We start from the raw sequence: 21,590 nt of genomic DNA, 5'->3' as shown, positions 1-21,590 counted from the left end.
ACTAAAGAGGCAGTCATAATTGCGGTTACCTTGCAGTTAAAAGGGGCAGGATTTGAATGGTGAAGCAAGTACAGTGGCACTTTACTAACTACACATTTCTATACTGTAATACAATGTAATATTAAATAATGAACAAATTACGAGTTTGGAACCCTGGGATATTGACTCAACAAACATCACAACATAAATAGCTATTAAGGGTTTATTAAATTTAGAGCAAACATTATTATAACCTTTTTCTAATATTTATAACCCAGTAAGTAAGAAAGAAAGCAAAAGAAAAAAACAAACGCAAAACCTATTGGCTTTGCCAATGCTTTTTGTGTCTAGGAGATAGAGTCACCTCAAAGTGTAATGACTGGGAGGAGGACGGGAGACATAGAGCTAATGCATGAAATCAAACAAACTGCATTCCGCTATATTGCATAATACCTGCTCAAACAAAAACCACTCATACATCAAAACGAGCGTACTTCGAACTTTCCCCACTAACCTTCCGCGTCTACCTCCGAAGTCGGAGCTTCCTCTCTACTCTCTATTCGCCCACCAATCATTCACTTGAGCTAACATACTCCACACCCCGCTAGCTAAGATATGCTAATTGTTCTGATTCCACCACAAATAAACTGGGGTAATTAATGCACGTAAGACTTTCTTCTGACAACAAAAGAGTAACCATACTGAACACAGCCACCAACTTTGGGTCCCGGAGTATCGTGCTACTCGCTATAAGGTAGTTGAAAGTGTCGCCATAGGTAGTAGGCACTATATTAATGCAAATACAATAAAAGAACATGCTGTACAAAAAGCCATGGCTCGTGATTAAATCGAGGTGCAGTATATGGGAATTATTTTGTGTAACTCGCGGAAAAACTCGGAAAAGACGCCCCGTTGTTGGCGAAAAAGGGGCTATTAATAACATGTCGCAGATGGTAATCTCTTGCATCAATGAACTGGCAACTTTTCTTTCCCTGTCCATTGGTCATCTGTCAGTACTTTTCGGCACCACACGCAGGTAAACACCAAAAACTACATCTCCCAATGGGCGCTCTGCCGAGAGAGCAGCAATGCGCATGTCTGAGCTACTTCTGTCTCGGCGGGGGCAGAGTGCACTTTTCCACGATTAAAGATGTTGCGGTGCGGGTTGGCGGCGGTTCCGAGAGCTTTGAGCAGGGTCTTCGGAGTCAAGGCGACGGTGCCCTTCACGACCTCGGAGTACGCGTGGAGACCTTACAGCTCGGGACAGGTGAGACCTTTCGGGGTCAAAGGTTATGGATATGGACAGAAGGCCAGATGCAAGTAATGGTACTAGATCGGGGGAAGTAGGACAAGGCAGAAGAGTGTACTAGGTCTCCATGGAAACTTTCCAAAAGACGGGGGGGGCGGCTGGCCGCTGTCTGCTTAGCCAGCCACAGGTCGTGCAGTACCCACAGTACTGGGGAGCGGGCACCCTCGCAACACAGCCTGAAAGCACCTGCAGGTATCTGATCTTCAGAGCCTTTGTGTCTCAGTGTTAGATGCTTTCGAGTGCCGCTGTGTCCAGTACATTTTATTTCGTGTTGAGTTGCTTTGCTGGTGTTAGCCGCTATGGAATTGCATTTCCCCCTAACAATCTGATCTCTGTCGTAGGCCCGGGCAGTTAAACGGGTGTCGTGCATTGTAATCATTCATAAAACGTTCAAAACATATTTTAGTCCCAGAACGAAAAAGCTCACAGGCCCATAACTTTTAAAAACTAAGACTGTGGTGGTCGTTTTTAGGTCTGATGTTAGCTATGACCGTTTTGATTTTACTGAATTTATGCATACATACTTTTAGGGGCTTTCATCATTTTGATTGTACTAAAATAATATACGTATTATATCTCTAAAGTCTTTGAGTTAGCCCTTCTTTGTTTCCCGCTCACTACAGCATGAGGAAAAGGGGTCACACTGAACCCTTCTGCTAACTTCATTGTGAGTGATGGCTATTGAGTCTTCTGCTGTGTTTTCGATGTTTTATAATATGAAGGCTCTGCAGCGCCCCAAAACAATAAACTTTTACAAAAAATGGCAAAACAAGTATTGACAAAACCAAAAGGCAGGCAGCCAACACGAGACCTAATTGCTGTGCAAGCGCTTATTATTGAAAGGTGGCTTAAAATTTAATGTTCGGTTACGACAACAAAATAATATTTTAAGAAGTAATTGAAGACATTCAAATTTCTTAGAAAAATACCCGCAATAGTTTGAAACCTTCCATCGTGAGTCCGTTGACATCTAGGATCCCATCCATATGCACTGATCAAGTCAGTAAGCAGAATAAAATACCCCCGACCTTTTTTTTTTTTAACCATATTTTGTATGGCACCAAGTGAACAGGTGGACCAAATTAAATAGGTTCTGAGGGCTGTGGGAAGGGATTGACTTCCAGAGGAAAATTTCAAGCAAACAAATGGGGCCAAATTGTGAACTTTATAGTACATTTCTGAAATAACCTAAACAAAAACTTTGTTGCCAGCCATTTCTGAATGCGCAGTTATAAAAATAATCCAAAAAAAATCAAGGAATGCCTACTAAGACTGACCTTTCCTAGGCGTGCAGGAGGTCCTATATAAAACAAATGCGGCTAATTATGTATTTACATCAACATTTTCGGTTTGAATAAAAAGCTGTAGGCTTTTTAAGAAGTTCTGAAAGGGCACTTGGTGGAATGAAAGTCCTCCACAAGGATGGTTAAGTTGTATTCTCCTGCCCCTATACACTATTGGATAGCCTTGTGCTATTTTTTCTCTAAATGAGCTAGATGTTCTTGTGAGCCCACAAGAGTTTGTCCATTTTTCAATGATGCAACAAATTATAGTACGACTGATGTTGAAGGGGCATCCCAAGTGCACGCCCTGTAGTCAAGAGCGACTACTGTCCATGCTATTCAGGATGTGAGTAACTAACAGTGGTAACCATATTAGTCCGAGCTACAGGCCTTTATACATGCAGCTCTATAGAGAGAAGGCTTCTCTCCCCGCCTTGTAAACACTTTTTAGTCCCAGTCATCTGGAGGGCCTTTGCCTTCATGTCTGGGACATGTACAAGGAGTGCTAACAGGGTGTGTGTGTGTGTGTGTAATTTCCATTGGGCTTGGCTGTGGCCATGGTAGCCTTTGGCTGCCATGTTTGTCTGCACTGACAATTGGGTGGTTAACGCTTCTTAAGGCTCCCCATGATTAATCTCTAACCAGGGAGATTGCACGTTCTCATTCCCTTCTCCCCACCCTGTACCATTTACCTCTCTGGGTTGGGAGAGTTCGCCCAGCAGCTTTTTTTGAGTAACTGTGGCGCTCCCAGCCAGAGTAAAACTTTCTTACCCTCTGGTTCAGGCTAGCTTGTGATGGGCTGCATTCCTTGATGCGCACACTAGAGGTGATCACACCAGGGACATATCCCTTGGTTTGGAGGAGACCTCTATAGTATGAAAACTGCAATAATGCTGATTGGTCAATTCTGTCCACCTTGGAAGGAAACATGCGAGATCTACACACCAACGCAGATAAGAACTGAAATTGAGGAATGGGATCTGTGCTGATAGCCATTCTCCTGATCCCATTTGAGAATATTCTATGAACACTTTGAAACACTGGTCCTGCTGATCTGTAAGTAGATCAGCCGGCCTGTGCAAGGCATTGGACTGTGTCTGTAGAAAGGTGTGTCTGACCAGTTTCCTTTGAGGAACATAGCCCTGTTGCAGGAAACGACCCAGGTGAGATAACCCGATGGACAACATCAGCCGTGACAACTCAAGGTCTCTTCCAGGAAGCATGAACCACAGCACAAAATGTCATCTGGCTAAGGGGAAAATCATCTCCCTAAACGCGGAGGATGAGCATGCTTCGGCTTTGCTCCTTCTTGTGCTGTAAAAAGCTTAGATCATGCCTAGAGGTCTTAAAGCATCTTTAACTTCACAATCTAGCTTGAGAATTTGTTGCGGCTGTTAGACGAGAAAATCCTGATTCTGGAATCCATTGGTATGTTCATTTTAGTCCAAACAGTTGTAGAGACATGTTTATTTGAACTTTGTTAAGAATTTACGTATAACGTGGTCTCCAGATTTGTCTTGGCACAGTCAGTGTATGAACAGCAACAACCAGTACCTTTTCGGTCTGCACACACATTTGGCAGAAGTACTTTGTAGTTCATTCGTTTCAAAAGGATAAAAATGAGGGAAGCACTCAATGAAGATCGTATATAGAAAATATAATTTGAGTTTTTTTTGAAAGAGAATTGCATATGATGATACAGTGTGGGAGACACAGTGGTTAGTGCAGTTCCAGAGCTACATAAACAAGCGAAGTAGGAACGGTTGTTGACAGAGACATATTTTGTCTCAAAACGATGTAAAAGTGGTGAATAATCTTTCAGGCTTAAGACTTGAGCCAGCAATGGAAATAAGTCAAAATATCGATGTTGATGTCTTTTAAGTTGCCTCTGTTTTGACGTGTGAGAAAGAATCACCGGCCCAAAAATCCAGTTTACTGGTAACAATACAAGAAATTCCTTTGCATGGTTGGCACAAAAATTAAGTAGACTAGCAGAAATAATATAATCATTGATTCTTCATTCGAGGACAGTAACAATTTGAAGCTGCTCCTTCGCTTCACCATTTGACAATTGTTTTGCCTCGCCAGTGGATGTATTTGTTACTCTGTTGGCTCGAGTTATTTGGCATAGCATGGATTTTCTTTCTTTCTCCAAGTCGCTTTGATTATTTTTTTTCAGTTTCATAATCACCAAATGCCGTTATCTTTTCAAACTCAAATTATATTATCTACATTGGAACTTTGCTGAGTGTGTCCATTTTATTAATTCTTTTGAAACTGGTGATGTGTATATTTATTTTTATTTTATGTAATTGTGTTAATTTATGTTCCTGTGTGTGTGATGTTTACTTCAACCATTGGGTAGATTTGTCTTGATTCATATTGGCAGTGTTGGTGGCCGTCGTGGGTTCTCCTGCCATTGGAAAACTTTTATTAGCATGGATGGATTTCTGGGCGCAGATCATTGAACTGTCACCAGGGAAAAGGGTTTTCAGGATGGAAAGGCAGCCTGACCAGCTATTCAGCTAAGAGTGGTTAAGCGGCTCCAGAGGACTGTGTCCCACACCACCCACAGAAACTGAACATAAGACACCTCACTAAAAATCACTTACAGAACCCCAAAGATTACTTTGAACTTTGAGAGCTAGTGAGATGTTTACTTATTAGGTTCTTTGAACACCTATAAAGTTTCCAGCACCAGATTGTTATGAAACAAATTCTCTGAAAAGCAAACACAATATGGTAACTTGGAATTGAAATTCTAGCACTGAGAACTTCTGACCTTGTAGTCTGTCTTTGAACCATATTGACTCAGCTCCTGTGTTAGTGTGGTGAATCTTTAGTATTGTCATGATGGAATCTCGCAGCGGCCTTAGTTGGGACCTTCTGTAGACTAACAGTGGCAAAAGGCTCCAGTGTTACCTCTAGTTATTCCACATAAGAGCTGCAAAACGGTTTGAGGTTGGATCTTTTGCTACAAAGCTGCTAGGCGCTTCTAGTTGTCACTGCATATCCTAATTTGGAGTGATTATTTTATGCATGTATATAAGAGTAACTTTCTTTTTTAAAGTAAAGAACTCAGGGACATTAACCTTATTAACTGCTACAATTGTGAATACCGTGTTCGAAGTGTTTCATCTCTCACTGCCTCCTTAAGTAAGCCTTGGACTTCTCAGCCTCATTGCCTTGACAGTGAAGTGCTCAAAGGGAATGCTTTGTAGAATAATTGAAGTACAGCACCAGTGGTAGATAACCTAATTTATACAGTGGGGCCCTAGTAAGTCACATTAATATGAAAACATCCATCTTGTTTCCTTATTTCATTTTGCATAAATAAACTCAGTTTATCCTAAACAAAATGTGTATATTGTTTTTATATTAATGTGTCACCCTAATACAAGATTACATTTTTTTAGAAACTCCATAAGTGTGATCCAAGAATACCGGGTTGTCATTTTCATCCAAACCTGCATGTACCAGAGCCCAGAAAGGACTGAATTTGCTTCGGATGTCCATGTTTCATAATTACATTGTTCATTGCAAGATAGTGGTAGACAACGCATTTCAGGGATGCCCATCCTGGGTCACCACGACCTACAAAAACCAAGGATGAGCTTTATATCCCAGTGTTGGTCACCACTTTATCTGGGTTGGATGACAACATCAAGGCTGCTGTAAATGTGTCAACAATGGCACCCTCGGGCGATCAGGTATGACCAGTTATGACTGCTCTCATGCATGGGTTGTGCATAATATGTTGCTCAAAGTCACCTTATGCTATCGCTACTATACTGACTAGAATGCTAAAACTTTGCTGAGGAGTACCACCATTTGCCAATGCCACCATAATGCCTAGTACGCCCACGGTGTGCCAGAGAAAGTCATAACAATGCCTAGATTGTCCCCAACATGGCAAGGAGGATTGCGTTTTGCAAGAGTAACCATCATGGGTAGATCGGTCATCTCTATCTCTACCAGTTTCATTGTCCTTTCAGTCTCCCAGTTTCCATCTCATATCCACCTTTTCTCAGTTAATTGCCTTAATTTCTATTTTTCATATTTTTTCCAGCTGCTTTCTCACCTGAATCCCCACACCTCTGTCTAGCCGTGTTTCATTGGTGTCTTGCGTCTCATCCCCCTTGGCATATCACTTTTTGCTCTCCTCTCTTGTTTTAAGATAGTAAGTAGTAATTTATTGTACAGATAATAAAATCCAATACAAATGGAACAAGGAAAAAAAAAACAGTCAATGACAATCAAAATAAATACCCTCAAGGACTGAATTCAAACTAAAAGCACATCATAAGTTGTGCATGTTACATGTTAAAACGTTTCTCCCAATAATAAATAAAATACAAATCACCCAACCCAAAACCCCACATAAAACACAAGGCAATATAAATAGGCACACCCTTAAGGTGCATGGTGCATGAATTAGTAATTGCGCTAAGCATCAGCTTATACCGTTAGAGCTCCTTATCCTAACCAATAGTGAGCAAAATGACAAGTGCGTGGAAAGAATCAAACTAGACGTGTTCGTTGCTCGCAGTGGCATTAAATTTAGATCGTGCAATTTTAATAAATTTGGTCAGTAACACATTTAGCATTGGATTGCCAGGGTCCAGAGACTGGATAATAGCTTGTCGACAGGAGCGGACTCCCATTTCGATCCATTTGCTCCACAGCAAGAGTCTACGCTTTAGTAGAGCTGGGCACAGACAAACCACATTTTCAGTGGTTTAGTCCGCATTACTACAGCCTCTACATGTCACACTGTCCCCGGGGGGTAGCTGCCATTTGGGCCGGTGTTTTAAAAAAAAAAAAACAATCACACATCCTTAGGGCAAGAAAGTCCTTTTTCAACCAAAACCCGTATGTACAAGAGAAAAAACTGGAGGGCATACCTGGTTTAAAGGAACCAATTACTGCCCAGGCATGCTTCCGATGGACAAAAAGAGAACAATCTGAATGATAAGAATACAGTTGGATAAGCCTTTTAATCTCTGATTTAAACGAGGAATAGGGGGATTATTTTCCCAAGGATCGCCAGCATTCAACCAAAAATTGGGAATAGGTGCACTTCGATTTTGGCTCGCTAATTACTTGCCACAGGACTGCCTCCAAGTGGCCGTCCTAGGCCTGACGCATTTTATAACACAACTTCGAAAAAGCACCAGCGTCAACTGCCACCGAATCCGGAAGCCCAAATTCCAGCCGTACCTGCGCGGGTGAGGCCAGGTGTGGAACATGAAAGACTCTCTTGTAGATTTTATTAACCAACCTATTTAATAGGCAAGAGCCTTTGCTCAACAGAATTTCTTGACCATAGGCCAACGAGGGAGTGATTTTGGCTCTCATAACAGCCATTAAAGGAAGAAGGGTCGGCCCCTTTAAAACCGCAGCTAATTTGGAAAAGGCCACCTGCAAGGCCACAGCTTTAAGTTCCATTACCTTCTTATGTTTAACAGAACTGCCCCTGGAGTCAAAATGTACCCCTAGATATTTGTAGGACTGGTCGGAAACAAGTTTACGTTTTTTATAGTACCAGCTAAAGCCCAAATGTTTTTTCCTCCCAAAGGGGACCACTTTTGTTTTAGCAAGTTAACTTCTAACTGATTGGCGGAAGTATACGTCACAAGTTGGTTGAGCAACCGTTGACGGCGATCTTAGTGCAACTAAACAAAACAAGGTCGTCGGCATAAAGCAGGTGACTAAGCCTAAAGCCACCAATCTTGGGGGGATGAGAGTTGATGGCGTCAAGAGGTGTTGACATATCTGCAATGAACAGATTAAAAAGAAGAGGAGGCAATACACAACCCTGTTTCACACCACGAGTGGCGAACGTCACCAAGCTTAATACGGACCCAGGTGTTAGTATGGAGTTCTATAATGGCACCCAAAAGAAATGGGGGAATGCCCCAGCTTTGTAATTTGGCCCATAGGGCACTCCGGGGGATCCAATCGAATGCTGCCTTGAAGTCCACAAAGCAGCAATTCAGCATCAGGCCTGACGAGATCGCCCTATCAAGATAGAGAGTGCTAATAAATTAGTTGAAGTGCTGGAACCAGCCTAGAACCCTGTTTGGACTATAGGAATTAGTGACTTCGATTCAGCCCAAGCACGGAGATCCTGCAACAAAAGTCTGGCATAGAACTTAGCCTCATTGTCCAGCAGGGCTATCATCCTAAAACAGGCAGGATCTGATCTTGATCCATTTTTTATATAGAGGATGAAGGATGGCACCATGCCAGGACTCATGTATGGTTGAAGTTAAAAGGCAATGTTCAAACAAATGTGCAAAATGGTTGGCGCAGAGGAGGGGGATCCTGCTTGAATAACGCCTGTGGAAGGCCATTGGGACCGGGGGCTCCAAATTGCTTAGCCCTCGAGATGATGGGGGGGAGGCGTAATTGGAAAGACTTCCTTACTCCCTGCGGGAAGATTGGAGACCCTGTAAATGGGGGACACATTTTAAATGAGACTACGAAAGATCTAAAAATGGGTGGTCAAGTAGGCTGCCCACGCTCCTTCTGAAATGTCAACAACGCCCGAGCCCCTTTGGTTACTATTTAGATTATTGATAAGGGACCAAAATTTCGTGGAGTTTGAATCTCTACTTGCACTTAAAAGTTTAACCCAAAACTGGCTGCAATAGGTCTGATAGTCGTCATCAACAGCCTTCCTATAATCTTTCCTCAGTTGTTTATATTCAATGAATAGACACTCAGAATCGGGGATTTTCGTGATTGCCCTTGCTAGCCTATTCCGTGCTTTCTTTAAGTTCTTGGTTCCCCTGGAGACAACAAAAGACCGGGATGGGGCACGGATTGATGGAATTTTGACCATAAAAGGCAAGAAAGTTTGACCCACGACTTAATTGGGGACACACAACCCAATCCCTCAGAATTAAAAAAGTTAATACAGTCAATCAGTACAGCACCGCTAATAGAAGCATTCCATTTTATGCGCTTTAGTGATTCGAAACAAGCGCCATCACCCACTGTCCGCATGACATCATGAGCAGAAAATCTTGATTTAATAGATACAATTTGAGGACAATGGTCGCTCTCACTCCAAGGGGAAATCAGATACCTTTTAATGAGGGGAAACAATTCAATATTACATATGGTGTAATCTAAATAGGAGTGAGATCGACCATCGGATCTTGTCCACCGTGGGGGGAATCATCACGTAAGAGACCATTCAAAACTTTGAAACCCATACTGTTAAAATGCATTACTAAGTATTCTCCCAGGGGGCAGTGCAGACAACCCTGGGGCCTTAATTGTTCGGGAATTAGCTGGTGGTGACCACAATCTGGGCCCTCAAGAGCCTCCGTTGTATACTGAAACAGGTTCATGTTGAAATCACCAGTTATAAGATAGCTAGCACGTGGGTAATCCCCAACTAAATTGGTTACAATCTGCATCAGTCGAGACAGCCTGCCCCTTTTTTCCTTAGTTCCGGGGGCAATGTAAACATTGATTATTATGAGGGTCTCCTGCACAGTCCCATTCCTTATGACAATTCCCTGGATCAAGTTATCCTCCCAGACCAGAGGTAGTATACTCCCATCTAATTTGACGGTCACATAAATGGCCAAACCACCCTTGACACGGCCATTCTTGCTCCTTCTATGGGCAGATGTCCATATTTCTAGGTACCCTGGCAGTGGACAACTGTGCTCGGCCCAGGTTTCCTGGAGGGCAATTATATAGTGACTGTAAAAGAATGTTAAAAGGTCAGCCGAAGCAAACTTATGCACAACCCCGTTGATGTTCCATGAGCGTAGGGACAGATATTCAGGTGTTGGAATGGAACCGCCCACCCGAGATGGTCAATGGGGATGACCGTGCAAGACGGTGGATGGCAGCCAATCTCGATTATAAAACCCAGAAAAAAACAGAGCCAGTGTGGGAAATACCATTAAGAGAGGAGGAACCACCCAGGGCACTTTTCAAGATTGATGGCTCCCACAGTTCTGAAAGCATTCTCAAACATTGAGATTCTGATAGTAACACAGGGTAGCCAGGCTCCTTAAAGGGAGTTATTGTAATACCCCATGAGCAAAATAAATCTCTCCTGGAGAGAATAGACTGAGCTATTGTGGCAGAAGTAAGTGTAACCAAGGTATAGTCCCTTGGATAGGGCCCCCTGGAATCCAAGAATTAGATGGACACAATTTCCTTAGAACCAATGTAGTTAAGATCCAAGGTAGCATTGAGTCTTAAAATATTCCTCCTGTTCAATATGTCGTGGGGGCCCCTAGATCGATATTCTAGGGTAAACACAAGTTTAAAAGTTGAACTTTCCACTCGAGTCCTGAAAAGGTGCGTGGGAACTGGAAGCTGTAGCGGTTCCTCTACCATCAGTAGTCCCGCAGGACCCCCAGGACCAGATTTGCAACGGATACGGTCCGCAGGCTTGGAAGCAAGATTGCAGGACCCCCCGGTACTCGATTTTCAACGGAAACGGTCCGCAGGCTTGGAGGCAAGATTGCAGGAGAACTGCTTCTGTTAGCAGATGCCAATTTAGGGGAATTGGGGGAACTGAGGGCTGGAACATCGCCAATCGTATTCCCATGGACAGTTTTGGAAACAAACAGTGTGGTGATTGGGGGAGCAGGTCCTCCACCACCCCAATGAGGGGCTGCCGAACCCAACACAGTGCTGGAGTTGCATTTTTGACCCGAAACCAAGTTGTCCTTAACGAAGGAATCAGTTTCCTGCCCAGTTCTTCCCACCGAGGGGACATTGACAGGCACAAGCTGGAGGGGTTTGAGAGGTGAAGTCACCCTAGGAGCACCTTGGGGCTGCCAGGGCAGCTGCACCTCGGGACGGGCCGATAGTTGGTTGGCTCCACCTACCGTTCTGTTGTTTGTGGAGTCTTTTTTTTTTTTTTTTTTTTTTTTTTTTTTTTTTCCCCTCTTGCTGAACAAAGGGGGAGCCACAGCATCAACTCCTGAGGACGTTGGTAGAACTAAGGCAGGTTGTGCAGGGGTGCTGGGAAGATGAGAAGAGGCAGGCACCACGGGCTCAAGCTCGAGAGACTGGGAAGACCTGGAGGCATCCAAGGCCTCAATGACCGACTCCGGAAGCAGCTGGCCGAGAAAGATTGATCGAAGTTACACTCTTGACTGGGCAGAACTCGTCCAAAGTTTCTGGCTGGGAGGACCCCCGAACCGAATCAAGAGGGGCGCTGGGATTCGTCAAGGGAAACGAGGACACAGGCGCTGAAGATAGCCTCTTGATTTCGCATACAACTGAACTTAAAATGGTAGGCAAGAATGACAAACTTTCGATGATTGGAGAACTGCAACATGACGGTTGTAGATAGTTGGAGCTTGTCTGTGCTCTAGTAATAAGCTGGTTGAGATTCTCAATTTTGTTATCAATGCCAGCTACATAAGAAGCCAATGTGTTCAGCAGATCAACTTGGACATCCAGTTTATCATAGTGGTAGTTCAGAGCCAGCACAGTCGATTGAAGAGTTTGCAGAAGCTGAGGCCAGGCCGAGCTGGTTTCTGTGAGCGTAAGACGGGGCACAGAGTTGGGGTCCTTGCCAGTACCATTCATAGGATCAGATTGAAGACAGGAGAGGTCAAGGAGTGATTGGTCGTTAAGCTCGCCTTTGATGAACTTGGTTTAAGAGCTGGGGGCGGCCCCACTAGAAGACTTTAATGGTAACATTGGATGGATGCTACCCGTTGAATCGGCAGCCAGTGAGAAGGGTGCCGCTGAAATTACAGAGGCTGACGGTAAAGGCAAGGAGGCATTGCCTACATCCACATCACGGCGGTATTTCTTGCGCTTTTGAGGGTTTTGGGTGCTCCTTCCTTATTTTACCGGACCTCATAGTGCAGCAGGGTCCGGATCCTTCCCTTGAAGCAGGGAGAACTCCTGAGGCGAGAGTGACACACAGCTTAAGTGGATAAAACTTGAGAGGCGCTTTGCAGCGCTCAGTTGAGAGATCAGCGCACCAATTGAACCAGCAGACTAGAGTGCATGGAAGACGGAGTCCCGATTGAATTGGAAGGCAAGGGGAGGCAGGAGACAAAGGGGCACAGGCAACACGGTCCGGACAAGCTGCACTGGCGTGGCGCCAGCGGCTTCCATCAGAACCGGATGCCTACGACCAACGGAGGAGTTCATGTACTGCCCAGCTTGAGGCAACCTCTAAGATCTCAGACACCTGCCAGTGGTTGCCGTCTCTTGCGATGCCCCTTTGGTGCTCCTGTGTTGCACTTCTGTTGCTCCGTTGTAACTCCTGTATGACTCCTTAGCGGCTTCCTCCCAGAGGACCAGTCCTGCAGTTCCGAGGAGATCGATGCTGTCCCAGAGATTCCCCGTATGGCCGCCTTGTCGCGAAGGGAAAGCAGGGTGGACCCAGCAGGGCCCTGGCCCGACCCCCTCCGTGCCCAAGGCTCCTCGAATAGGCAGGCCCAGAAAGTCAGAGACGGGCAATTAGTAGGTAGTAGAGGGGAGAGGGGGGAGGTTGGTGGCCAGAACAGGAAGACGCCCATCTGGTCCGCTGAGAGGTGCAGTCCCTCAGTCTCACTCTCACAAGCTGCTCTCCTTACCGCCCGCGGTCCTCCTCAGCTCCTGACTCTGGCTCCCAGTTGCGACCGCAGCTCCGGGCGTTTAGTGGCTCAGACACACGTCAGATGCACCATTGGTAAACTCGCATGTAGATTCCGTACCTCTGATGTCAAGATAAGCCCTGGAGAACCAAGTTCGGTGCCCACTAGTCTGTTATACGGCCGATCAGTAAATTGAGTTCCATGTGCACAGTACTTCCTCCATGAGTGATCTGTACCATATCGGGTTTTCGATGAAAGGAAGGCAAATTTTATTAATCCATAGGTAAACAGCTGAACTTTTAGAAGAAATTGCAGCTGTCAGCTGAAGCCGTCAGCTCCCGCTCCCGTATTGACTCTTGGTGATAACTGGGGAGAGCAGAGTGTAATCTTGAATATGTATGTTCACCGTGCCAGAAAATGAAAGAATATCTCCTCCTGCAGCACCTTACCCTTGTTTCCTTGATCAGTAATTGTTTTCTTCTTTTCCTTTCCATCCTGTCTACGTTCTGAAAGCTTACCCACCCATCTCCTTTGTTTCATCTCTCTATCCAATGCTATCCTGTCTCCAGCCATCCTTGCCACTTCCTCGACTGCTCTTGTGGCTTCCTTGATTTCTTTTTCTGTGTAATCCTGCTTTATTTTCATTCTTATTTTTCCACCTCTCCTTTTTAAGTCGAGCATAGCAGCACACAAGCTCTGCTTTTCCGACATGTTATCTATTTCGGTTTTTCCCCATGCCCACCTCACGCCCATCACTATTGTTCATTCATTGGCTTGCACTTCAAAAATCCTTTTGGTTACCACCTTGGATATTGACGCTGTTACATGGCGAATTGCACTTTTGCCAATACGTTTGACTGCAAGCAAACTTCTTTTTCCTTTTGTGTCTCTCCTTCATGCTCATGGTGGTGCTTTGAAGCAGCTCGCATATGTGAAACTGTTTTACTTCTCATTTACAATTTATGTTGCAAAAAGTCCGGTTAGGAGTTTACAACGCTAATAGCTCTAACTCGAGCAAATGCGAGACCCATTGCACTGTAAATGCTTGTTCCTTTTTTTTTTTCTTTCATTCTTCCTTTCAGTGATTCTTTATTTTTATCTGTTCGTGCTGAATTACTTCCTGATTTCATTTTTGCTTCTTTTAGTTTTATTTTTCTTGATGTTGCTTCTCTTCCTTTTGTTTCATTCTTCATTCCACATTAGTTTTTATTTGCATCTTGCTATTTCATCCCTCTTTTCCTCCCTTTTTTCCTTTCTAGCTTCCTTCGTTCCCTATATTTTGTTCCATCTTTTTATCTTCTTTTTGCTGGATATTCCCCATTCCCTTCTCGCTTTTTTTACTTTCATTTTAGCCCTTGTAAGATCCTTTTGTGGTGTCCCAGGATAGTAAAGAATTTACTCGACATTAATTGAATCTCCTTTGGCACTTGTCTCTCTCATGTTAGCAATGACGCGCGCAGCCAGTGGTTGCTAAAAGAAGAGGTTTAGGGTTAGACACTCGGAATCCAGAAGCAGTTAATAAGGTCAGTGTCCAGTAAGCCTATTTTAAAAAGAGAGGAACTTTAATTACGTATTAGTGTAATAACCTACATATAAAATGAGAGTTAACCGCAGTGCTTATCACTTTCTCGGTCAGCGATCTAAGTGCAAATAAAATTAAAGCCCCTGTGTGCTATGCAGTGGAAATTGGGTTAATATTGATGTCTGAGGTTCTTCTTTTGGGGATAATTCGGGAGTCCTCACATCTGCCCTGCAGCCCTTGGGCATCAATATACAGTAGATCGTTTTTCAGTAATAAAGATCCATTTCAAAGACTACAGTAACAGTTTTGGGGGCTTCAGTAGCTGTGATTTGTTCTGATGAACGTGTCAGTATGAGCAGATGGAATGCAGCACATATACTTGCTACATATTTGATGGACCTCCTACAAAGTCGATGCATCCAATATAAAGTAACAGGAATTGCCCAATAAAACCCACCACCTATGAATGCAAAGTGCACCCCACACTGTGGCAATAGGACCCATGCCTTGAGGTAGGTTTGTGATGTCTGGTATGGATCATATGACACCAGACTACCAGTTCTGGGGAACAAAAAACTGAAGTAGGCACTTGGTTTAAGGATGGAAAGCTGGAGGTGCAAGGTATCACCTTGAATGTTCATTATATGGTGGATGGGGTAGAATTGCCTGAATCTGGAACCCACTCCTTGAGGTAGCAATTTTCCTTTGGCAGGGGGATCCACAATTCCAGCGCATTCCCCTCGCCGGCCTCCTCTCCCTCACAGGGCACAGCAGTTGGTCCATTGGTCTGCTGGACATTGGTCTTGACCGGGGTTCACACTGCTATCATTTTGAAACTGTCTAGGCGTTAATGATAATTTCAGAAGTTTCTGAATGAGGATAATCTTCCACCGATCGCATGGGACATCCCACAAGTAGTCAAAGTCAGTGTTGCTCTGGATCTTCGAGGATGGCTTTTAAAGTAGAGAGTGGAACAAACGGTTTGCAGCCATGATGGTTCTCCATTTCGCCCCCTGTGGGGACTGTTTGGGGGGTTCGTGGAATGTGGAGGTCCAGATGTTGCCTACACCTTTGACCGACACTGGATGGTGCTAAACTGGATTCCATTATTTCAGTTGCTTCCTTTGCTTGTTTCTTGTTCTAATTTTGATGTTTTGGTGCACAGTGAGGGAAGAAAGCTCGTGGAACAACAGGGAGTTTGGGGCTCGTCACTGGCAAATGTGGCTGTTCTGGCTGTATCTGCATCAGGGTAGTGTCTATGGGAAAGTTGGTGGAAGGGTCAGAGGACACATATCCCAAATTTGTATCAAGTTTACAGGAATAGGATCATGACATTGCATGGCTAATCTGCAAATAGTGACGTTAAGGACGAAAGGATGAGCACACCAGTTAATAGGAGGGCAATATTAAGGAGGCTACTTGATAAAGAGATTGATATAACCCTACTATAAGAAACACATTTGTTCAGAAAAGATGCGGTAAAACGTAGATCCTACTGGTTCTCAAATCAATTGTATTCTGTGCCATTGCCAAGGCTAAGGAGTCACAGTTTGTGGAGGAGATCCTGCCATTCAAACTGAGGTCTGCATTGAGAGACCAGATACGTTAAATGACAGGATTGAATGTAAGGGTGCCTGCAGTGGAAATCATGGTGGTTTTCTTATATGCCCTCAACAGCGACCAAAATTATTTCTTATCGTCCATATTTTGAAAGATAGCATAATTTGCAGAATGCAACACAATATTAGGTGGCAACTTTAATGCAGTACTTGATGCACTGAAAAAACAGTACACCCCAGGCAGAACCTCCACCCAATGAGATGGTTTGTCGATTTAGGATTACTGAATGCATGGTGATTACAACACCAACAGATTAATTTTTGTTGAAAAGAGGGGCCTAAAATCTTAGTCTAGATCTCTCAACAGGGACAAGAGTTATCCGACCACTCACTGGTTTCGTTCTCTTTAGCTATCCAATTGGTATCAGTTATGAAACCAAAAATATTGAGTATCAGCAAGATGGCCTTTAGGGATGTGAAATTGAGAGATAGTCTTGGAGGAAAATGTCACAAGGGAAATCTCTCTTTGCACTGTGAGGGATATTGCACAGGAGTTTATTGGAGGAGGGCCCATGTCCTACACAACTGCCTTCCAAAAACTTAACTGAGTAAAAAAATACACAAGGAGGTTTTAAACTTACCTGCACAGAACTTGCAGCACTATGTGCTAGGAACAGGGAGAACTGGAATGCCTAATGATAAAGAAAATAGCTTAAAAAATGCTATCCCTACAGCAGACTTATTATGAGAAGAGAAGCAGGCTCATTGGGTTCTTGCCTAAAACAAGTTATAATGATTCAAACTTCTACATAACATTCAAGACAAAGAGGGAACTAGCTGTCTAAGCCTCAGGAGATTCTTCGTCTGTTTTCTAGCTACTCCTCAACTCTATACCAGAGCTGGGCTCTGGATGCAGAGAAACTAGATATATGTTTAGAAGAATGGTACTGTACATCAATAAGGTAAAAAAGCCATATAAGAGCTTCCAAAACCTGTTTTAATACTCAAGGCCAGGATTGGAATTCAAGGAACATCTCACAATAAGGCACCTGGCCCTGGTATTTATTCATTTTATTTGTAAACGATTTTAGGATTTGTTATCTAACTCATTGGCCAAGCTATTTAATCATCTGGCAGAGGTCGAAATGGTTATCGACATCAATAATGGAGTCCACTATCTTGGTGTTATTAAAGCCAGATAATGACTTCCCTTGCTGCAGCTCTTAATGCCTCACAGCATTACTAAATAATTTCATAAAAATATTTATGCAAGTTGTAGTTTCCTGATTGCATATGGGTTTGCAGGCATTGATTTTCCCAGTACAAACAGGATTTGTTCAAGGGTGCCAATCTAGTGATACAAGATTAATCATGATAATAATAGTAATAACATAGCAACTAAAGGAGGCGTCCAGGTGGTCCTTCTCTCACTCAATATGGAGAAGGCCTTTGACAAGGTAGACTGTTTCTTTTTATTCAGATGTCTCACAAAAACATCCAAAGGGCTGGGAATTACCTCATGTATCAAAGCAAACTTTACACAGCCCATTGCCCGAAAAAATAAATAAATGAGGAACTTGCTGTCAGAGTCACCAGATCCTCGGGGTCTGTGCACGTTCCCAACTCGTCCACCACTGAACAGCTCCAAGACTCTGATAGATAAATCACAGAGACTGAGAGAGTTGAAGAGGGGATTAGGAAGGGAACAGCTGGGAAGGAAACCTGTAGTAAGAAAAAGGTTAGAACACACAATAAGAAAATTATATCTCCTGAAATCAATACTAGACTATGATTCTAAGCCTAGTCACTCTGAAAACATGAACAATCTAAGAGTTAAGTTTAAAATGACTAAGTTTCAAGATGGCCGGATACCTGTAGGGGAATCAAGATGAATTAAATGAAAACTTTCTTATTCAAGTACTTTCCTTTACATGAGAATCTGAAAAACATTCTGACTAAATTTTAAACCAGTCATATAAATCCTGTTTTGAGAATGTATACTAGGACCATACAATATTGCATCTAGAAACTCTGGCCTTCTGTGTACTCTTAGAATGTTTCAACACAAATTGCGCATTTTGCAGATATATAATATATATATATATAGTAAACACCATAAAAGGATTGTGCACCATGAATAACACAATATGGATTCAGGAAACAAATCACATAACTTTTCAACTTGAATATTATATATTAAATATCTTAGTATAGTGGCATACAATAAACAACATGAATTAAACTTGAGGAGAGAATCGTGCGTCTTGCCGATTCGAGTGTAACCATGTAAAATACCAAGAAATGGTAGCACGCAATGAATATCAAAGTCAAATCATCATTAATCGAATCGCGCGTCTTGCCGATTCGTAAAACACTATGTAAATGTCAAGAAATAACAGCTCACAATAAATAACAAGATCAAAGTACAATTAAATGAATCGTGCTTCTTTTGCTGATTCTTAAGCCACCATGTAAATGTCAAGAAATGGTAGCGCACAATAAACAACAAAGTTAAATCCTCATGAAACGAATCGTGCTTCTTTTGCCGATTCTTAAGCCACCATTTAAATGTCAAGAAATGGTAGCGCACAATAAACAACAAAGTTAAATCCTCATGAAACGAGTTGCGCGTCTTGCCAATTCGTAAAAAATCATGTAAATGTCAAGAAATAGTAGCGCACAATGGACAACAATGTTTAAACACCAAAAAACCAATCACGCGTCTTGCCGATGTTAAGCCACCATGCCAATGTCAAGAAATGGTAGCACGCAATGAATAACAAAGTCAGACCTTTATGAAACAAATCGCGCGTCTTGCCTATTTGTAAACTACCATATAAATGTCAAGAAATGGTAGCGCGCAAGTAATCTGTTACTCATTTAAGAATTAAACCAAGAATATGAAAATTCTAAATAATGGTGTCGGGATAGTCCAACCACCGTCTTACCGCCTGGAACAATGATCACCAAAGAAGGATGAAGGGCAGAAGACTGGAAGATCCAAATAGACCACCGGGACAAGAGCTCAGGAAGAAGCTGCTGCTGTGCACCGGGACCTCTGAATAGTGAGCACTGGGAGTTGGGCTGGCTCTCTTTTATAGAGTCTTGGCCCAGCCCAGAACCACGCCCAAGCATGTTGCAGGGAAAGTCTCTGGAAGGCCCTGGAAAGGGACCACACCCTAACACACTCTGAAAACCTGCAGCAATACATTGCAAAGGAACAGTATTTGTAAGCATATGAACTCTGCAATGCAAAAGGTTAAACCACAACATATCAGCACAATGCATAAATTACGTTGTTTTGAGAGTGCTGGGTTTTTGCATTTTTGTCGCCAGTAGAGCACGTACTGCTCTGGTGTTGACACTTGCTTAATGTATTTATATTATTCAAGGACTGAGGTAGTGTTGCCCCCTCTTGCCCCTGATCTTTGCACTTTCAGTGGAGCCCTAGATACAGAAAAGTGATGAAAACAAGCAATGAAGGGACTAAAGAAAGCAAGCATACTTAAAATTGCGCTCTTCCCAGATGATGTAATATGTTTCTTAACAGATCCTAACAATTCTATTCCTGCCGTAGCAGAGGAACTAGAACGATTCTCAAGGGTCTTTAGGTTTACAATACCTTATACCAAATCTTTTTCAATTGGAGAGGTGGACCCAAAGGCCAGTTCCAGACTTATGTATATGGGAGGGGGGAATTTAGGCACATCGAAGCCTTATTACCTAAATTGGGAAGTTCAGATAACCCAGACTACAGTGCTCATGTGCCTATAATGTCCTAGAATTGCTAAATATATTACACAAAGATTCATATCGATAGAGTCGACTTGTATTGTCGTGTTGGCTGCTACAATAGCATAGACATGAATTTTCTTCCACAGTTATTGTATGTTGTGTAAACAATACTTTTATGCTTCTCAAAGCAAACATAAAGGCTTCCAGTCCCCTTTACTGAAGTTTATTTGAGAGGGCAAATCTCCCAGAGTAACAAAAACAAGATTCTTTAAGAAACCGTCAGAGGGGGCAATGGGGCTCCTGGACAAATCTTGATATAGAACAGCAATACAAATCCATCCAGCATTACAATGGATGGACACACCAAAACAAAACCATAGTCAAAATAGTTGGAGTTGAAGCCTAAATACCACTAAAATACCTAATATTTCTGTCGTCATGCCGTAGACCCCAGGCCTCAATACCCTAGAAGGATTTTTCTTTCACATTGGTTGGGGTAATTTAGGTGCATCTCCATTGAAACCCTTAGCCCACAATCCAGATTGTTTTTTTTCCCGGCTCACTAATAAGCAGTTTCTAAACAGAGGAGGACTAGGGCCAGACAGGCTACAAGATTGTTTTGAGGACGAGGTTCTTAGAAGCAAAGAAAACTGAAGAGAACAGCATCTACTATCAGAGGGGGAAGGTTTTAATCTTCTTCAGGTGCTACACTGGGTTGGGATGTGAGACAGGCACAGATCCCTCACACCACTAGAAACTAAATTTCCTGCAGGTCTCCTACCAGTAAATCATGCTTGTGTACAAACAAGCAGAAATACAAGTTAAAGTGGGAAGAGGAACTTGTGTTCAGTCTGACGGAGGATGAGTGGGACGCCATTTGGCCAAGAGCAAAAATATAATTCATTACTCAGCGCAAAGAAAATGCTTAAAAGCTCCTGACCGGATCGTAACTGACTACGGCTGACCGCGGTTAAGTATGTATGTATATGTGTGTGGACCTCTCCACATATCTGACATTACTAGACATTGTTACTTCTCCTTATGAATATTATAACTGGAGTAGCATTTCTGCTGGATTCAGAATTTATGCTACTAGCTTATTCATGGGAAGATTGGATAAATCCCTTACATACTCCCAAATGCAGAATCATTTCCCACTTCCTCCTGTAAAGGCGATTAACGTTGGAGCAGTTATTGAAACAGAAGTCCCCTATGAGCATGTGGTGGTGAAAGACATGGCTCTTATATGCCAGGAAGAAGCTATTAGCCCTGATGGCTGATGAATAAATACATTTGAAACATATTGAAGCCCTTCGTGACTTGCACCAGGATTCGAGTGGAGGGCTCACCATGTTCAAGATTAGTGCAAAAGGGCTAGATGTGCAGAATGCCAGGTTCCTTACTAACCCCGTTCTTGGAGAGATCACATTTTATGAGATACCATTGAGATTAAAGAAGTTGCCCTACACAATAATTTGGGTCATGGCCTATGCATGCTGCAACTGACGTGGAGGCTTTACTACAGCAAGGGGCATGGTGATATAGAGATAGGGCATGTACCACTAATTTATTCAGATCACTGGCTCCACACTCCTATGAATTGTCAATATTGCTAATATTTTA

General features: G+C 43.0%; 1 protein-coding gene across 1 annotated transcript in view; it reads left to right on the top strand.

Annotated features, from left to right (window-relative positions):
- The first annotated feature begins 1,073 nt into the window (after nucleotides 1–1,073).
- The window catches only part of AMT (aminomethyltransferase), a 191,114-nt gene continuing 170,597 nt past the window's right edge, over nucleotides 1,074–21,590 (top strand). The window contains exon 1 of the mRNA XM_069206857.1: nucleotides 1,074–1,246. Within this exon, the coding sequence (XP_069062958.1) occupies nucleotides 1,130–1,246 (117 nt within the window). The 5' untranslated portion in view covers nucleotides 1,074–1,129. The remainder of the gene's footprint in view (nucleotides 1,247–21,590) is intronic.

This window comes from Pleurodeles waltl, chromosome 9 (genome assembly GCF_031143425.1).
Source record: "Pleurodeles waltl isolate 20211129_DDA chromosome 9, aPleWal1.hap1.20221129, whole genome shotgun sequence".
Classification (NCBI taxonomy): domain Eukaryota; kingdom Metazoa; phylum Chordata; class Amphibia; order Caudata; family Salamandridae; genus Pleurodeles; species Pleurodeles waltl.
The sequence above is the reverse complement of the archived record's forward strand: the minus strand, read 5'-3'. Positions and strand labels throughout refer to the sequence as shown.